At 38.9% G+C, this 21125-nt stretch overlaps 1 protein-coding gene across 1 annotated transcript in view; it reads left to right on the forward strand.

The window, feature by feature from the left end:
- Positions 1-21125, forward strand: part of LOC120861081 (choline transporter-like protein 5) — a 123550-nt gene that overhangs the window by 51938 nt on the left and 50487 nt on the right. Inside the window, exons 3-5 of the mRNA XM_040236745.1 lie at positions 6769-6853; positions 18479-18607; positions 19432-19492. Coding sequence (XP_040092679.1) covers positions 6769-6853; positions 18479-18607; positions 19432-19492 — 275 coding nt within the window. The remainder of the gene's footprint in view (positions 1-6768; positions 6854-18478; positions 18608-19431; positions 19493-21125) is intronic.

Below are 21125 nucleotides of genomic sequence, written 5' to 3' on the forward strand. Positions count from 1 at the left end.
ACAGTTTTTCTGCCTTCCCAACCCCACTATTTTTTAAGGGCTCCCTCTTCTCTGAACACCTACCTTGCAGAGTTTCTGCTTTTTGTTCCACTCAGCACCAGGCAAATTTTAGGCTCAATGCATAGCTTTAGTTCTGAGACTTATCTACCTCATTAGATTGGACCCTGCTGCTAGACTTAGCAAATAAAAGAATGCTCAGTTAACTTTAGATTTCAGATAAACAGAAAGATTTTTTTTTAGCCTGAATTTGTGCCATGAACTTTATTCTGTATCCCAACTTGTCTTTTTCCTTTGTTGACACTCTTGTTTTGATGGGGAACATTCTTGACTATCTTCATAAGATAAGAAAGCATAGAAAGATAAATCCTTGGAAATGTTTTTATTCTCCCTCTTTACAACTGATTGATGGTCGAGCTTTAGAGATGTAGCTTGAAAGACAATTCCTGTCAGAAAATTTAAGATGTTATTTTGTTGTTTTTGGCATCCAGTCTGTCTAATGTTAGTCTGATTCACATACCTTGTGGTGAAATCATTTTTTCTATTTTGAAAGATTTTTCCTTTGGGAAAGCATTTAAAATTATTTATTTTTGGTGTTCTGAAATCTCACAATTCAATGTAGGTCTTACTTTTAAAAAAATCTTTTTGTCTAGTCTTTGATGGGTCCTTTAATTCTAAAGAACTGTGACTCATCACCTCTGAAAAATTTTATTCAGTTATTTTTTTTCTATTTTCATTCTTTTATTGGTTGTCTTTTTGGAACTCTGTTATTCGTAACTTGGACCTCCTTGATTGGTCTCAATACCTTTTTTTTCCCCCTTATATTTTCCATTTATGACTTTTTATTCTGTATTCTAGAAGATTTTGTCAAGTTTTTCCAGTTCTGCCTTTGATTTTTAGATTTGGTTAATCATGTTTTTAGTCTCTTAAAGCCCTCTTGTTTTCTAATTGTTTATAATATAGTATTTTTATTTATGAATAATCTGATTGAATCTCTCTGAAAATACTGTTTTTTAAAGGTCCCTTCTGTGCTCTGAATTATTTTTATTTTATCCAGCATTGCTTTTTGTTTGTTTATTTTAGACTTTCATTTTCTGATTTCTCTTAAATTCCTGATGCTACTTGATAATCCATTTTTACTATAGAAAGAATTGGGTCACTTGTGTGAATTTGCTCAGCTGCTGTGTCACTGGGTCAGTTTTTCCAAGGAGACCTCTGCCTAGTATGGGATAGAAACACTGTATTAGCTATTAGATTTCACTACCATATAAACTGGTGCAAAGCTGACTGTCCGACATGGACTTTTAAAATGCCAGAATATGAAGGATTGTAGACTGGGATATCCAATTTCACAAAGGCCCTTGCTATCATTCAACAAAAGAGGCCTTTGTTTTTGCCTGTTTTTCCTGGATCCTAGAAGTCTTAAGTGTAGAACTATGGGGGGAGCACAGAGGTGCTGGTTTGTACTGTATATAAACCTTTAATTAATCTTCTCACTTTTGACCACATTTCTCACTTTTGAGTCCAGAATGTATCATGCTTTCTAACAGGCATATCATATCCCACTCTTTTTGTATCTTTTCTATAGTGCATTCATCACTCAACACACTCTCATTTGCTCTTCATTTTCCAGAAATTATTGACCTCTCATGTGCAACTGGGAGCAGATCCCATCCTGCACATCCTTAGCTGGTATGGCAGTGTTTATCCCTTTCTGTATTTTTATTTTTCTATTTCTGTGTATCTCAGGAAGGAAAAGAGATGGGCTTAAGTGCATCTTACCTCATCTTGAACTAGTAGTTTGCAGTTGCTTCTATTTTATTGTTTCATGGTGGAAATATAATTTGAATTAAATAATGAGTTACTAAGAGGTGGCAATAATACACAGAAGAACTATACAAAAAAGATCTTCACGACCAAGATAATCACAATGGTGTGATCACTCACCTAGAGCCAGACATCCTGGAATGTGAAGTCAAGTGGGCCTTATAAAGCATCACTACAAACAAAGCTAGGGGAGGTGATGGAATTCCAGTGGAGCTATTTCAGATCCTGAAAGATGATGCTGTGAAAGTGCTGCACTCAATATGCCAGCAAATTTGGAAAACTCAGCAGTGGCCACAGGACTGGAAAAGGTCAGTTTTCATTCCAATCCCAAAGGAAGGAAATGCCAAAGAATGCTGAAACTACCACACAATTGCATTCATCTCACACGCTAGTAAAGTAATGCTCAAAATTCTCCAAGCCAGGATTCAGCAATACGTGAACTGTGAACTTCCAGATGGTCAAGCTGATTTTAGAAAAGGCAGAGGAACCAGAGATCAAATTGCCAACATCGGCTGGATCATCAAAAAAGCAAGAGAGTTCCAGAAAAACATCTATTTCTGCTTTATTGACTATGCGAAAGCCTTTGACTGTGTGGATCACAATAAACTGTGGAAAATTCTGAAAGAGATGGGAATACCAGACCACCTGACCTGCCTCTTGAGAAACCTATATGCAGGTCAGGAAGCAACAGTTAGAACTGGACATGGAACAACAGACTGGTTCCAAATAGGAAAAGGAGTACATCAAGGCTGTATTTTGTCACCTTGCTTATTTAACTTCTATGCAGAGTACATCATGAAAAATGCTGGGCTGGAAAAGCACAAGCTGGAATCAAGATTGCCGGGAGAAATATCAATTACCTCAGATATGCAGATGACACCACCCTTATGGCAGAAAGTGAAGAGGAGCTAAGAAGCCTCTTGATGAAAGTGAAAGTGGAGAGTGAAAAAGTTGGCTTAAAGCTCAACATTCCGAAAACGAAGATCATGGCATCTGGTCCCATCACTTCATGGGAAATAGATGGGGAAACAGTGGAAACAGTGTCAGACTTTATTTTTGGGGGCTCCAAAATCACTGCAGATGGTGATTGCAGCCATGAAATTAAAAGACGCTTACTCCTTGAAAGGAAAGTTATGACCAACCTAGACAGCATATTCAAAAGCAGAGACATTACTTTGCCAACAAAGGTCCGTCTAGTCAAGGCTATGATTTTTCCAGTGGTAATGTATGGATGTGAGAGTTGGACTGTGAAGAAAGCTGAGTGCTGAAGAATTGATGCTTTAGAATTGTGGTGTTGGAGAAGACTCTTGAGAGTCCCTTGGACTGCAAGGAGATCCAACCAGTCCATTCTGAAGGAGATCAGCCCTGGGATTTCTTTGGAGGGAATGATACTGAAGCTGAAACTCCAATACTTTGGCCACCTCATACGAAGAGTTGACTCATTGGAAAAGACTCTGATGCTGGGAGGGATTGTGGGCAGGAGGAGAAGGGGACGACCCAGGATGAGATGGCTGGATGGTATCACAGACTCAATGGACGTGGGTCTGATTGAACCCCGGGGGTTGGTGATGGACAGGGAGTCCTGGCGTGCTGCAATTCATGGGGTCGCAAAGAGTCGGATACCACTGAGCGACTGAACTGAATGAACTGAACTGAATGAGTTACTTCCTTAATCACTTTTGCAGAATTATTCCTCTCCAATCATTAATGACCATTTGGCTTCCCTGATGCCTCAGATGGTAAAGAATCATCCTGCAATGCAGGAAGCCCAGGTTCCATACCTGGGTTGGAAAGATGCCCTGGAGAAGGAAGTGACTACCAACTCCAGTATTCTTGCCTGGGAAACCCCATTGGACAGAGGAGCCTGGTGGGGGCTATACAGTTCATGGGGTCGCAGATTTGTATGTAAGGAATCTGAAGGACCACTGACATTTAAGGATATCAGGCAGGCTTTGATAGAATGAGTACAGATGTGTGGAAAAAACTAAGGAGGATTCTCAGATACTGAGAAACTTATTCTGAAATTGATCTCATTCATTCTGCAACATCTGATGGGTGCCTGGAATGGGCCAAGTAGTAGGCTAAGTGTTGGGAAAGTAGATGGATATAAACATGAATAAGGTATAAACTTTTCCCTTGAGGATTGCATAATGTGGTGAATAACTTGAGTTTATGCAGCATTTTGCAGTTTATAAGTCAGTTTTACCTATGGTGGACTCTTGACACTTGCTGATTTACCATTCAGCCTTTTAACTACTCCTAAGGGACTCAAGTGACATGCAATAATTCATTCATTCACTTAGGTACAGATCTGAGTCACATGCACCATGAGACTGTGTAGGTGAAAGAGCCAAATTCACTCTTGTGGAATCTTTAAGTTGCTTTATGCTTACTGTGCATGCATTTATAGCCAGATATTTGAGCCATCAGAACTCGATGGGGTTACAAACATGAAGTGGGCTTATTGCCTTTAATAATGTTCTTTCAAATTTCTTTTCTTCTTGTTTTGGCATCTTGGGCATCTTCCATAGCTTTCTAAACACTTTCTGTTTAAAAGTACAGTGTAGTCCAATTTAAAATTTGAATCCATCTCTTCCAGTTCCCCAGCTCAGGTTTGAACTCTGCAAGGGAACTTAAGAGTGGGAGAGAAGGCCTGTTTTGTTATTTTCCTTCTCTTCCCTCTCTCCTAGTTTTAGTTCTTTGTGTTGTGACATATAGAAGGAGAAAGAGTGTCTGTTACTTTCCTGGCCACTGCCCTAGTCCCACATGGTTGTTGCTCCTGAAGCTAAGATGTAACTATCCATAAACTCTCTCCTTGACAAAGCCTGGCTCTCTCATGGTGTGCAAGTGGAAATTCTCTGGGGAAGTCCTTACTGACTAATCTTTTCATCTGAGAAATCAGTTTTGGCTTTCTCTCCACCAAAGCCCTTCAGCTCCATCCCTGGGGATTCATTTCCAGTCTCTTATCAGGTGATGTCCCACCAGGAAAGTGCAAGCCCATTTCCTTGGCTCCATACCCTCCCATGACAGACCGCCTCAGTGCTGTCCTCTATCTGCACCATTGGTTTATTTCCACTCTCTTGTGGTTTCTGGGTCTCACATTTCTCTGCTAAAATGGGCAGAGGGCTGTAGTAAGTCTGCCACACAAAGCAGTATCCAGCTGGAAACCCAGATGCTGGTCTGCCCTTCCCATGTGCTCAGTCACTTCAGTCACGTCTGACTGTGAGACCCTGTGGTAGCCTGCCATACTACCCTAGCTATAGCCTGGGACTGTAGCTTGCCAGGCTCCTCTGCCCATGGGATTCTTCCTGCAAGAATACTGGAGTGGGTTGTCATATACTCCTCCAGGAGATCTTCCCAACCCCAGGATTGAACGCAAATCTCTTATGTCTTTGGCATTGGCAGGTGGGTTCTTTACTTCTAGAACCAACTGGGACACCCTCTTTCTCTGTGAGAGATTCTCTCAGAGCCTGTGTGGTTTGAAACCCAGAAGAAATAATCCATCCTTTCAATGAGGAGGGGAGGAAAAATCCTCTGAACTCTGATGACTGTATCCTGCCAATTCCACTGTCTCCAATCACCTCCCTCACTCATCTTTTGCTTATGTAGACATGAGCAAGAAGCAGCAGAAGTGATGCAAGGTTCTAGCCCACACTTTCTGTGGAGAGCTTTTTTTGTTTCTAGATTCAGATCCTACTTGGTGATTGTGAGTCAGCAGGGAAAATATAACTCAACAGCCTATTATACATTTTATGCTGTGTATGTAGTCATGTTAACTTGGGACTGTTTAAGGTTCTGGAAACATTCCTCTTGAATATATATGGCTATGTTCTCTCAAGATATTGTTTGTAGACCACCTGTATCTGAATCAATTGGGGATCACAGAGGGAAATGTGAATTCCTAGAGTCTGGGCTCTGAAGGGTTGAGAAGGAGTCAGGAATCACAGTTTTCAACAAATACCCCAAGGTTCACTGATGCATACTAAAGTTAGACAGCCATTTGTCTTGAGCCCACCACACATTTCCTATGTCCTCCCAACACCACTCTTCAGCAGGTCAGGCTGGTATTATCCCCATTTTACTGCTGGGGAAATTGAGATTTAAAGGAGAAACATGGCTTGCCAAATGGCAAAGTCGTCACTGTTGCTAGCAAAGTGTGTGTGTGTGTGTGTCTGTTAGTCACTCAGTTGTGTCCAACTCTTTGTGACCCCATGGACTGTAGCATGCTAGGCTCCTCTGTCCATGGAGTTCTCCAGGTAAGAATTACTGGAGTGGGTTGCCATTCCCTTCTCCAGGGGAATCTTCCTGACCCAGGGATTGAACCCAGGTCTCCAGCATTGCAGGCAGATTCTTTACCATCTGAGCCACCAGGGAAGATCTCCAATAATAAATGGCAAGTTATCCCACCACTACACCCCTGAACATAATTTTAAACAGAGAAAATATAACTAAATTTATCTTTTTTCAGATCACTGAAATAATACATGTTTATCTCATGAAACCCATAAAATACAAAATTATCTAAACAAATATAATGCCATCATTGAGATATAATCATTTGTTTCTGCATATAATGTGTTATAACTGTTTTTGCAAAATTAAATCATATTTTGATACTCTTTAGTAACCTGCTTCCTAAATTCATCCATTAAATATTTTTCAACATTATTTCAATGGCAGTATAATCTTTTACTTTATGGATGTGGAGTTCTTCATTGAACCAATCCCCTGTTGATGGACAATTTGATTATTTTGACTTTTTACTATTACCAAAAGCTATTTTAATTGTTAGGCCACTTCATGGGGATTTGGGGAATATGTTGCAAATTTCTAGAGGAAATGAAGCAGATTTTTAAAGGTCATGTTATATTAAAGTATACCTGGTGATATGAAATGATATGAAATATTTCCACAGTTACTAAAAATATTATGTTGTTTTTTTAGGAACAAGTCCATTTTGTTTTACTTTAACCTGCTCACCTGTACCAGTCCCTCCGTGGTGGTAAACCTACAGTGCCCTACCACACAGGTAAGGCGAAATATATGCCTCAGTGGTTTTAGCAATTTTAAACATTCTTGGATGACAGAACTGAGAAACTCTATTTGAATTCTGGATGTGTGTCATTAATGATGAATTTATGGAAGGTGACAAGACAGAAGTATAATCTCATGTTTGTTCATATACAATAAAAACAGGGATTAATCATTTAGTATCACTAGGAACCTCAGTGATTATCTTGTCCAACAACCTATTTTTATATATGAATAAACTGCAGTATAGAGAAGTGGAGATATTTTTCTCAAGATTAGTATTAGGAAGAATAAAGCCATCTATTGTAACTAATAAACTTCAGTTTTCCAGTGACTGAACACAATAGTTTCTTTTTGGTCATATGATAGTATAAGGCGGTGTTTGCAGTCAGTGGGTGGCTCTCTTCCAGGCTCCTTTCAGCAGCAGCAGCAGCAGCCAGTTGCCAGAAGGAAGCAAAAGGCTGAATAAAGCACCACTGCTCTAAGCCTTGGATCAGTTGGGTTACACATTGTATTCCTACTCAAATACCATAAACTTATAAGTTTTAAATGTTTACCCTGAGATGCAAGAAGGAAGGAAAGAAGGAATAAAGCAATGTAACTGTGGACTGAGCAGCCTCTTATTTACCATGAAGAAATGAAACAAGAGGCACAGATATCAATGGGCAGTTCATTTCATTTTCTATAGTCTATCCATCTGTCCTCTAGAGGACCCTTCTTCCCAAGGGAGACAGCTCATAGAGTCTTGTGTGGTACTGAACTTCAACCCACAGTCTAGGATCTATGGATGATGGATAGTCTCTCCATCAGGTCTTGACACTAAATGCACAATGAGGAACAGGGCTGGGGAAGTTAGGATACAAACTGCCATTCGGAAAGGAAGGAGGTGTAAGTGCACAGTGGTCTTTAGTGCATAGCACGAGAACAGTCTTTTATCTTCTTTGGATTGTGTTCTCTGCAGGAAGTTCCTTATCTGTCATCCTGTGATCCTTCGCTCAACAAACTGAAAGGTTATTTCCTGTCTGTTAACCTCAGGCCATACCACTACTGAACACTGGGAATATGCCCTCTTAGAGGCCACGTGGCTTTGAAACTCTCTTCCTGTTGTACAAGTTTATCATGTCAAAGATTATTTTAATAGTCAAAGGCCTTTTCAGGTTAGGTCATGAATTTAGCAGTATAACTACCTCAAAAACTCAGTAGGATTTTGACTTATTTGCTCCCTCTTGGTTCCTTGTGCAAGTAAACCACAACCAAAGTCCTTCTCTAGAAAATCTGCTTGCTTTCCTCCTCATGTCCCTCAAAGACTTTTGATATCTTATTTCATGATGAGATTTAAGCCATCTTGGGGTATTACCATCTTAGTTCTGTGACCACCTGTACTGCAGAACCTTGTTTTTATCACAGCCACTCACCCTCAAGGTCAAATCCTCACTCTTGTCAGTACCAATAATTACCACCCTTAATTTCAAACATCATACTGTCTAATCATTTCAGTCCCTCTAATATTTCAACTCCAGTTATTATTCTTCTACCTCACTGGGACCTACAAACCACTGACCTGATGCCCTTCAAAGTTTCCCTCAGTTCTATCATGTTTCCATCTCCTTCTTTATATGATTTAAACTCCATGGTCCCTCTTGAAAATCACTCCTTTATAGAACTCCCATAATTATTTGTGGCAGTGTAAATTGGTGCGGCAGGTATGGAAAACAGTATGGAGGTTTCTTAAAAAACTAAAGATAGAACTACCATGTGGTTCAGTAACTCCACCCCTGAGTATAAATCCAGAGAAAACTTAATTTGAAATGATACTTTCTCCTCAGTGTTCATAACAGCACTATTGACAGTAGCCAACACATGGAAGCAACCTAAATGTCCATTAACAGATGAATGGTTAAAGACGACGTGGTACATATATACAATGGAATATGACTTAGCCATAAAAAGAATAAAATAATTCCATTTGCAGCAACTTGGAAGGCATTGCTTAAGTGAAATAAGTCAGACAGAGAAAGACAAATACTGTATATCACTTATATGAGGAGTCTGAAAAATGATACAAATGAACTTATTTAGAAATCAGAAACAAACTCACAGACATAGAAAACCAATTCATAGTTACCAAAGAGGAAGGGAGAAGAGAGATAAATTATAAGTTTTGGACTAGCAGATAAATACTACTATATATAAAATAGATAAACAGGGTTCTATATAGATCTATATAGACAGGTTCCCTGTTTAGTACAGGGAACTATATTCAATATCTTTTAATAAAGTACAATAGAAAAGTGTGTGTTTATATATATATATTCACTATAACACCCAGTTGTGGATGTGACTGGTGATGGAAGTAAAGTCCGATGTTGTAAAGAGCAATATTGCATAGAAGCCTGGAATGTTAGGTCCATGAATCAAGGCAAATTAGAAATGGTCAAAAAGGAGATGGCAAGAGTGAACATCGACATTTTAGGAATCAGTGAACTAAAATGGACTGGAATGGGTGAATTTAACTCAGAACTATTATATCTACTACTGTGGGCAAAAATCCCTTAAAGAAATGGAGTAGCCATCATAGTCAACAAAAGAGTCCAAAATGCAGTACTTGGATGCAATCTCAAAAACAACAGGATGATCTCTGTTCATTTCCAAGGCACACCATTCAATATCACGGTAATTGAAGTCTATGCCCCGACCAGTAATGCTGAAGAAGCTAAAGCTGAACGGTTCTGTGAGGACCTACAAGACCTTCTAGAACCTACACACACACACAAATGTCCTTTTCATTATAGGCAACTGGAATGCAAAAGTAGGAAGTCAAGAAACACCTAGAGTAACAGGCAAATTTGGCCTTGGAGTACAGGATGAAGCAGGGAAAAGGCTAATAGAGCTTTGCCAAGGTAATTCACTGGTTATAGCAAACACCCTCTTCCAACAACACAAGAGAAGACTCTACACATGGACATCACAAAAACAAGACCAGGAGCTGACTGTGGCTCAGATCATGAACTCCTTATTGCCAGATTCTTCAGTTGAGACTTAAACTGAAGAAAGTAGAGGAAACCACTAGACCATTCAGGTATGACCTAAATCAAATCCCTTATGATTATACAGTGAAAGTGTCAAAGAGATTCAAGGGATCATATCTAATAGACAGAGTGTCTGAAGAACTATGGACAGAGGTTCGTGACATTGTACAGGAAGCAGTGATCAAGACCATCTCCAAGAAAAAGAAATGCAGAAAGGCAAAATGATTGTCTGAGGAGGTCTTACAAACAACTATGAAAAGAAGAGAAGTGAAAGGCAAAGGAGAAAAGGAAAGATATTCCCATTTGAATGCAGAATTCCAAAGAATAGCAAGGAGAGATAAGAAAGCCTTCCTCAGTGATCAATGCAAAGAAAAAGAGGAAAACAATAGAATGGGAAAGATTAGAGATCTCTTCAAGAAAATTAGAGATACCAAGGGAACATTTCATGCAAAGATGGGCTCGATAAAGAACATAAATGGTATGGGCCTAACAGAAGCAGAAGATATTAAGAAGAGGTGGCAAGAATACATAGAAGAACTGTACAAAAAAGATTTGCACGACCCAGATAATCATGATGGAGTGATCACTCACTTAGAGCCAGACATCCTGGAATGTGAATTCATGTGGGCCTTAGGAAGCATCACTACAAAGTTAGTGGAGGTAATGGAATTCCAGTTGAGCTATTTCAAATCCTAAAAGATGATGCTGTGAAAGTGCTGCACTCAGTATGCCAGCAAATTTGGAAAACTCAGCAGTGGCCACAAGACTGGAAAAGGTCAGTTTTCATTTCAATCCCAAAGAAAGGCAATGCCAAAGAATGCTCAAATTACCACACAATTGTATTCATCTCGCACGCTAGCAAAGTAATGCTCAAAATTCTCCAGGCCCAGCTTCAACAGTACATGAACCATAAACTTCCAGATGTTCAAGCTAGATTTAGAAGAGGCAGAGGAACCAGAGATCAAGAGGTTGGAATACCAGACCACCTGATCTGCCTCCTCAGAAATCTGTATGCAGGTCAAGAAGCAACAATTAGAACCGGACATGGAACAGCGGATTGGTTCCAAATTGGGAAAGGAATATGTCAAGGCTGTATATTGTCACCCTGCTTATATAACTTATATGCAGAGTACATCATGAGAAATGCTGGACTGGATGAAGCACAAGCTGGACTGGATGAAGCACAAGCTTGATTTCTGGGAGAAATATCAATAACCTCAGATATGCAGATGACATCACAGTTATGGCAGAAAGCGAAGAACTAAAGAGCCTCTTGATGAAAGTGAAAGAGGAGAGTGAAAAAGTCAGCTTAAAACTCAACATTCAAAAACCTAAGATCATGGCATCTGGTCCCAACACTTCATGGCAAATAGATGGGGAAACAATGGAAACAGTGACATACTTTATGTTTTGGGGCTCCAAAATCAGTGCAGATGGTGGCTGCAGCCATGAAATTAAAAGATCTTGCTCCTTTGAAGAAAAGTTATGACCAACCTTGTCTAGCATATTAATAAGCAGAGACATCATTTTGCCACCCAGGGTCCATTTAGTCAAAGCTATGATTTTCCAATAGTCATGTATGGATGTGAGAGTTGGACTATAAAGAAAGTTGAGCGCCGAAGAATGGATGCTTTTGAACTGTGGTGTTGGAGAACACTCTTTGAGAGTCCCTTGGACTGCAAGGAGATCCAACCAGTCCATCCTACAGGAAATCAGTCATGAATATTCATTGGAAAGACTGATGCTGAAGCTGAAACTCCAGTAGTTTGGCCGCCTGATGCGAAGAACTGACTCATTTGAAAAAACCCTAATGCTGGGAAAGATTGAAGGCATGAGGAGAAGGGGATGACAGAGCATGAGATGGTTGGATGGCATCACTGACTCAGTGGACATGAGTTTGAGTGGACTCTGGGAGTTGGTGATGGACAGGGAGGCCTGGTCTGCTGCGGTTTATGGGGTCACAAAGAGTCAGACATGACTTAGCAACTGAACTGAACTGTACACCAGAAACTAACACAACATTGTAAAACAACTATACTTTAATAACATTTTGAAAAGAATTTTTAAATCACATCCTTATATAAACCCTCAATTCTTTTGCCCCCTCTCATTTAGTTGTATTTCCCTGGCAAAAACTCATGCATGACTAAATGCAACTTTCTACCTACTCCATGCCTCAACCTAGGCAGTAGTGTGTTCTTGCAGAAAACACATACAACAGTCCATTAAACTGAGGGCTGCTAACCTCCAGGGGCCCCTCAATGCTGTCCCTCAATCACACAAGAGACCCTTTGTCCATTCACTAGCTACTCTGCTAGAAAACAATTTCACACCTTTTCCTCTCACCTCAAACCTCCAAGCCCTCCTTCCCAGTCTCTATCAGCCTTTGACTTGGCTTTCTATTTCACTGTGAAAATATCAGCATTCAGAAAACAATGTTTACAGCTGCCCACACTGACCTTCCTGCCATTATCTGTGTTCATGTATTTACTCTGCCTTCCCTGCTCTTCTCTGGAGGAACAGCCTATATGCCCCAGGCCAGCCCATCTGCTTGTGCGTTAGATCTTATCCTCACTCACAAACTCCAGCACACAACGCCAGAAAATCTTCCTTTATTTTTTTATTTTTTTATTTTCATTCTCTACTAAATCATCCCCATCAGTAGAAAAACATGCTGTTATTCCTTCCACATTAAAAAGTTTTCTTCTTGATCCCATATCCCCTTACAGTTATTGCTTCATGTCTTTGTGCTTTGCTGGGGTCCAGCCCCGGTGGATCCAGGGAATTCGAAGGTGGAGACAGCGTCGGCGTCTTTGGAAAAATACATATTTAATCACAGATATAGAGAGAGATTAGAAACGGATAGTGTAGTAGGAGAATTAGTGGAGAAAAGAGGCTGAATTTCAGCCAGAGAAACGGGAGCAAGAAAGAAGCGACATGGTGGAATCAGTCTTTCCGGAAACTGATCCAATTTCTTTATTTTGGGGTTTGCTTATATACCTTTTGTTACACATAGGGATGAATACAGAGTCACCTGGGGGTCTTAGGGATATTAAATCATCTTCTGGCCATGAGTGAGACCTGCTGACATTCTATGATCCTTTCTTTCTGATAACCAAAAACCTTATTTCTTCCAAGGGTGGTTTTTCTTAAACCAGGCACCACCCTCCCGATAAAGTTGCATTCCTATAGGGTGAGGGTGTAGTGAGTTACAATCAAGAAAGGAATTTATTTAACCAAGGTTAACAGGATTAATCTTAAAGGTTAATACCTATCTCTCCTATAAGTTTAAAGGTTAATACTTATTTCTCCTATATGTTGGTTATATTCATTATAAAGGCAGGGAATATGGAGATTTAGCAGCAAACATCAGCCCAACAAATGAAAATCCTTTCATCAATGCTCCCCTTAAGATCTATTTAGTCTTAAGATAGCGATAAAGTTACATTTTTACATAACAAAGACACAGTGATTTATAACAAAGCACAGTGATCTATTACAAAAGAGAAAATTCATTAACTCAAAAAGTCTAGTATTGCTAACATCAAAAACTACTATATTTTCTTTTCTATATTCCAAATACATTGATTAATATATTCCTAGATGCCTAAGGATGTGGAGGCCTGGCGGCAGTCATTGACTCAACAATGAGAAAAGCCCTATGCTAATTAAGACTCTCAAAATACTCCAAAACTCTCTGTGCTGTTTATGGTTGCAGCAGAAAGGTTTGACCTGAGACATCCTTGTCCCACCCAAAGCAGGGAATTAGCAGCAATCATTGACACAACAAATGAAAAACCCTTCACCGATATAATTCCTAACCAACCCACTGTATTAATAATTTCTAACTCTCCAAAAGAATTTGCTTTTAGTAACAATCACATGTGGCCAGATGAACCTATACAGGTGGGCTAGATAACCTTCAGAGGAGTCCGTAAGCTGAAACACTCTTGTCATGCCCAGGAATTTTTATTGCCTTGGAGCTGCACGTTAACTCCTTCTCCAAGAGAAACGGTTATGGGGGAGAGCCCCTGTAAAGTCAGAGATGTAGGCGAGAGCATAAAACAGACTCTGGTTTTGGGGTAGATGCTCGGGAACAGGGGGTTTCCTGAGGCTTGATCACGCCTTTGCGTATGCCAAGCCTCCTTCCTCATGACCTTTGCCATGGGCGGAATTCCTCACGCTGGCCCCCAACAGTGCTTCTTCTTCTTCTTTTTTTTTTTTTTTGCAAAATTCCTCAAAAGAATAATTTATATCCAATGTGTCTGAATCTTTTCTTTTTACTTGCATTCAGGCTTTTATTCTTATTCCATTTTCTCCAAATGATACCGTTGATCTCCATATATTTAAACCAATGGTCAATTATCTATCCATATTTACTTGATCCAACACTATTGTTTAATCAATCCCTCCTCCTTAAAGTACTTTCTTCACTTGGCTCCTAGGACATAGCACTCTCTTTCCTCTTAATTCTCTGGATCCTCCCTCTCAGTATTCTTTGATGGGTTTCTCCTTATCTTCCCAGCACCTTGTAAACACTGGAGTTTCCTCCTCCACCAGGATTAGCCCTCTTCAAAATATATATTTACCCCTTTGGTGATCACACCTAGTCTTTTGCTTTTACTACCATCTATATACCGCCCTTCCTAGTTTATATATGTATATTCCCAGGACTCCAGTTCTTTCTATCCAACCACCTATGTCATGTCTCTACATGGATATTTAGTTGGCATCTCAAATTTAACACGTCCAAACTCAATCCCTGAAAGTCTCTGACTTTATCCCTAAAATTGTTCCCTAACCCCCAACAGTCTTTTCTTTTTCAGTTAAGGCCAACTCTAAATACCATGGAATCATCGTTGATCCCTCATATCTCTTGTACTCATATTTGAGCTGTGAGCTAATTCCTCTGGTCTCCATTCAAAATATACCCAGGACCAAATTACTTTTAACCATCTCCTCCTCTTTTCAAGGAGCCAGTATATTGTTTCCGTGACCCCTGACTGGTCTCTCTGCCTCTATTCTTGCCCCTGCCTCCAGGCCCTTCGTCTCTTCTCCACCCAGCAGCCAGTGTGATCCTGTTAAATATCAGTCACATTATATCCCTCCTTTGCTCAGGACCCTTTCCCTCAATAGCCTCCCAACTTGCTCATATTAAAAGCCAAAGTCCTAACAATGTCCTCCAAGGTCCTTCACTGGATGCCTGACTCTGACCACATTTGCTCTGTTTCTCCCTCTGCTCACTACACTCATGGTGACCATCCATTGTCTTCAAAGGATCCAAGAAAGCACCTAGGCTTCACTGTTCTCCCTGCCTAGCCTCCCCTTTCTCCAGATGATTACAGTTTGATCACTAGGCTTCCTCAAATATTACCTTTTCGGTGAGACCTCCCTTGACTACCTGTTTAAAGCTATAATCCCATCCTGGTAATTCATCTTCTGGCCTTCCTTCTAGCCTTATTTTTCTCTATAACAACTATTACTATCTTGGGTGCTTAGTCACTCAGCCTGTCCGACTCTTTGCTCCCCCATGGACTGTAGCCTGCCAGGCTCCTCTGTTGATGGGATTCTCCAGGCAAGAATACTGACAGCAAAAAATTTTACTTATCTGTTATTACCCATCTCTTCCTACTAGAATGTAAATTGCTTGAGGGATTTTTATCTCTTTTGTTCACTGCTGTGTCCCCAGTGCCTAGAATAGGCTCAGAGTAGGTGATTGATAAATATTTGTTGAATTAAAGAGTAAATGAATGAATGAGAAAATTAATATTTTACTATTCCCAGTCTAGAAATTTTTCCACTATACTATACAAATCCATCATTCTCATGATGAAACAAAAAATCCTTCCACACTATGCTTTTGGTTAAACATTTCAGTTACTAGATCCTTTCTTCATTGGAACTGTACTGTTTAAACCTTCAGTGTAATTTTCTCTTCCACTCACCAAATCCTAATTTATATGAGTGTTAATTGCATATGAACAGAATATGTAAAAATAATGATGAAGAACTATATTCAAGGTGCCCCTTTGTGGTTATACAAAGAATCAGAACTGAGTCAGAATATATATCAGCTGCCAATAATGCAGAATTGCTCTCAGTCTGCCAGGTAATAATGTTTCTACTGATCCAAGCCATATTTTTATGCATTATGGTTATGCATATGTTAACTGCAGCATGGTCCAGATATGTGTCATAAGCATTTAAAGAACAAACCTTGATCAGTTAGGATATCCAACCTTCCAGTGTGACCTTCATTTTTGGCTAATTATATGTTGATTGCTACTAATCAGTGTTGTATTTATAGTGAACAAACAGGTCTGATAGAGAGTGAAGAGCAGTTGCTGTATTGTTTTTTAACTGCTCGTTTATGTTTGGAATGAAATTTGATGTCTCTTTAACAAAACATTTTTTAACATTTAAATTACTTTCTTTTATATATTGCATATTTGCTCAGTTGCTTAGCCATGTCTGACTCTTTGAGAACTCCATGGACTGTAGCCTGCGGGTTCCTCTGTCCATGGGATTTTTTTCAGGCAAGAATACTGGAGTGGGTTGCCACTTCCTCCTCCAGGGATTGATCGACCCAAGGACAGAACTGACATCTCCTGCACTGGCAGGCAGATTATTTACCACGGAGCCACCTCGGAAGTCCACATGTTAAATACACCACACTATTATGTGTCTAGTATACACTGTATGTGTGTGTGTTTATAAATGCAGAAATTATCACGGCCTCAGCTCAGTCGTTCCTACCATCATTTAAAGCCAGTGAAGGCATTAATACATTCAGTCTTTATAAATCCATTTAAGTGTATCAAACAGTGGGCTAGCTCAGTTATCTTCCAGAGTCTTATAAGTAAATTGCAAAAGTGTAAATGTCTGTGAGTTAGCTCCAAACATGTTAATGGTTTTTTTCAGCTTCAAACATGTTAATGGTTTTTTTCAGCTTAACTCCAATCAGAGTAAACTTTGGACATTTGTATTGACAATGACCTCTGTCTTCTTCCCCAAAATGTGAGCATGTTGGATGCTGTGAATGTCCGTCAACAGTTCTTCCGTTTTCATAGAAAGATACCTGTGAGACTTTCATTATTTCCTCTGATATGCATGAATGTGTGTATGTACTTGTGTCTGTGTGTATGTGTGCACAAGTGTGTAGGAGAGACTAAGAAACAGAAAATACATCTGGAGGTGTGAACATGGAGATGGGTTGTTTACCTTTTAGAAACTTCTGAAAAAAGTTAGAATGCTGCTGCTACAAAACAATATTAACTATGACACTTGAGGTACCCATTTAGTTATCCACCTACTATCTTAGCTGTGGGCTTGATACCAAATGTCCTCATGTAGCAGAAACTTGACCAAAAGATAGGAAAGAGATATCAGCTCAGCAGCTGTGTTTTTACCTAATTGCCAGTGGGGGTTGAGCTACAATTTGGCCCATGAGAATAGTTACCACAATACTGTGGGGAGATGGAGCAGGTCAGAGCTAAGAGGGCTTCCATAAGGAGGAACTGAAAGTAGAGGAGAGAATGTTCAAGAACTGACTGCAACTCTCATGACATCATGTGATCATTGGTTTTTTATTACATACAAAAACAAAACAGAGTGCCTCCTCCCTGATTGTGTTTTCTCTCTGTGGAGTTACTAACTGGATTGCAGTCACTCTGCAGTAGCTCTGTGGACTAGCACAGTGATCTGATTTGGCATTAATAGGCCCCTAAAGTTCATTAAAGATAATTGCATCAGTGACCTCTCTGCCCACATTTGACTGGTGTTGCTAAAAGACAATAATAATGATTGATTACCACAAATATCGGTAATTTTGTTAGTTTCTTATGGTAATAACCCCCCCCCCCCCGCCCTCGCCAATTATATTCTGAGAAGTTACTGATTTTGATAGTTCTTAGTGGCACAAGTTATTAATGTTTGGAGCATTTTTAATTACCATTCTATTCATACATAGGAAAGAAAGTGAGATTCTAACCCTGAAAATGTATAAACTACACAGGCAAAATTAATCTTGGATTAAACCCTTATCTACTAATTCAGAAAATCATTAAAAATTGTATTAAAAGTTCATCTCTGTCCTATGGATAATGTCACATGTACAAGTGATAAAATTGCACACACACACACACATGAACACCTGTAAAACTGGTTAGAACTGAATAAGGTTAGTGGATTGTAACAATACCAGCTTCCTAGTTGTGATATTGTGCTATAGTTATGTGAATTATTACCACTGTCCAAAACTGGGTGAAAGGTACATGGAATTTATTATTTTTACAGCTGTGTGAAGATCTACAACTATATCAAATCAGAAGTTAAAAATAATTTTGTCATTGTATAGTATCTTATTGTTTTAATAGCACATTAGCGTCCAAGGGCAGGGAGTAGAGGTTGACAGCTGGTACATGAAATTTAATTTTTTACAATATGTTTAGAAAATTGATTTAAATTTCTTAGATGGAAAATGGTGCTTTGCTTTTTTTATTGTGGTGGGTAATTTAGCAGTCTAACATTGTAGATAATTCCTTGGTTTGTTCAAATCAACTCAGTTCCTACCACTGTGTTTCTTTATTTCACAGATCTGTGTCTCCAAGTGCCCAGAAAGATTTTTAACTTACATGGAAATACAATTTAAGTACAAAAATGACAGTGAATACTGGACATACTACAGCCAGTTCTGCCGGACTACTTTTCTTAAGCCTGTGGAGGTATGTGTGTTTAAGCTTAAAACTAGAAAAGAATTTATCTTGTTTCAATCTCAAGTGTAATGTATTTGTAACTGGACAAGCTCCAAAATTTTCTAGAAAATTATTACTAATATTACCATTTCATTAAAGCACAGATGCATGTATATATACAAACATAACACAATTTAGAGCATATCATTTTGTAGACTTGGGGTATTATACAGGACTATTAGGTCTCATAAGTTAGTATCAATTATTTCCTGACACCAACAGATTCTCCACTTGGATGGATTTTTTTGCTGTCAAGAGCTAGGAGTTAAATGTCATTTGCAGTCACCATTTCATTAATGTGGTGATAAAGCTCTGTGGCTACAGAGTAACAAGAACTTTACTTCCAAACCTGGTTTGATAATAACTCATTTGAAAAAATAATCTCCAAACACTACCTAGACTTAAGATTTACAAGGGAATTCTAAAGCCTTATTATGTTAATTAGTTGTGATGGCTTCTAAATAAGAGGAGATATCATTTTTCCAGGAAAAAATAAAAGCATTAGACTGAGGCTATAACTAAGAAAAAGATACACACCTTCAAAGATGTACCTTGGTTTCAGCATGTCTGACTTTGTAATTCAATTAAATCAACAATAATAGTTAGGAAATTTAAGAGTGTTTGTCAAACAAGTATCTGTGTATGATAATCTTACAATTACTCTTACTAGGGGAGTAATTGGAATAAGGAAATTATTAGGGAATTGCATTTTTAAAGGACACAATTTATATATTGAGTAAGATGTGTCATCACATAATCTTTGAAATGTTAATACATTCTTCCTTCAATTTTAGACTCTCTCACAAGCTTTACTGGATAATGATTGTCCATCAGCGATTTATCCAAGCAAACCTTGTAAGTGGTTATTATTTTACCTCAGAAGCACAGGATCTACCAAGAAGTTATTTAATTCAGTTCACTTATTTTACAATTGACAAAAATGATGCTCAGAATGGTCCTATGACTGGCCCAGAGTCCCAGAGTTAATTGAGAAGAAAGCCAAAGCTACAGAGCCCATTCTTCTGACTCCAGCTTAGGGTGTTCCCCAGGAGCTTGGTGAGGTTTTAGGTTTGGTGGCATAAACACATACAGAAAAGTTTGAAAATTGAATATTAAAAGTTCAGTCAGTTTGATTCTTTGCTACTCTAAGAACACACATGAGCCACACACAGACATACCCTAACACACCTACCCCTGAATTCGGCCAAAAAATTGTTGAAAAATTGCTTGGGGAGTGAGAATGGGTATATATTTGTCTTTATAATTTAAAACATGAAATACTTATATGTCTCCTGAATGAATTGACATTGTATTTCTTTAAAATTTATAAACTTAAACCCTGTTTAGGAGAAAATGAGATAATCACTCATTTTCCTTTCTTAAGGATATAATTCTAACTACAGATAAAAAACTTTACATAAAGATGTCCATCACAATGTTATTCAAAACAACCAAAAAAAGAAAAAAAGAAAAGGAAATATTCTAATATCTAAGAGCAAGAATATACTGAAATAAATGGATGCATTTATTAAATGAAATATTTTAGAGTTTTTACATAAGTATTGATTATGTTACAATTTTAAATAAAATGAAAAATATTATATACATTGTTAATGACAAGCCTCTAAAAGTGAAAATGAATAAACAAAAATATATTCAAAGAAAAAATTGAAGAGAAATATGCCAAAATATTAAGTAATTAGCTGGAATCAAGATTGATGGGAGAAATATCAATAACCCCAGATATGCAGATGACACCACCCTTATGGCAGAAAGTGAAGAACTAAAGAGCCTCTTGATGAAAGTGAAAGAGGAGAGTGAAAAGTTGGCTTAAAGCTCAGCATTCAGAAAACTAAGATCATGGCATTCAGTCCCATCACTTCATGGCGAATAGATGGGGAAACAGTGGAAACAGTGACAGACTTTATTTTTGGGAGCTCCAGAATCACTGCAGATGGTGACTACAGCCACGGAATTAAAAGACTCTTGCTCCTTGGAAGAAAAGTTATGACCAACCTAGACAGCATATTCAAAAGCAGAGACATTACTTTGCCAACAAAGGTCCATCTAGTCAAGGCTATGGTTTTTCCAGTAGTCATGTATGGATGTGAGAGTTGGACTATAAAGAAAACTGAACGCTGAAGAACTGATGCTTTTGAACTGTTGTGTTGAAGGAGACTCTTGAGAGTCCCTTGGACTGCAAGGAGATCCAACTAGTCCATCCTAAAGGAAATCAGTCCTGAACATTCATTGGAAGGACTGATACTGAAGCTGAAACTCCAATACTTTGGCTACCTGATGTGAAGAAGTGACTCATTTGAAAAGACCCTGATGCTGGGAAAGATAGAAGGCAGGAGGAGAAGGGGATGACAGAGGATGAGATGGTTGGATGGCATCACTGACTCAATGGACATGAGTTTGTGTAAGCTCTGGGAGTTGGTGATGGACAGGGAGGCCTGGTGTGCTGCAGTCCATGGAATCACAAAGA

The sequence above is a fragment of the Oryx dammah genome, unplaced genomic scaffold (genome assembly GCF_014754425.2).
Source record: "Oryx dammah isolate SB20612 unplaced genomic scaffold, SCBI_Odam_1.1 HiC_scaffold_11227, whole genome shotgun sequence".
Taxonomy (NCBI): Eukaryota; Metazoa; Chordata; class Mammalia; order Artiodactyla; family Bovidae; genus Oryx; species Oryx dammah.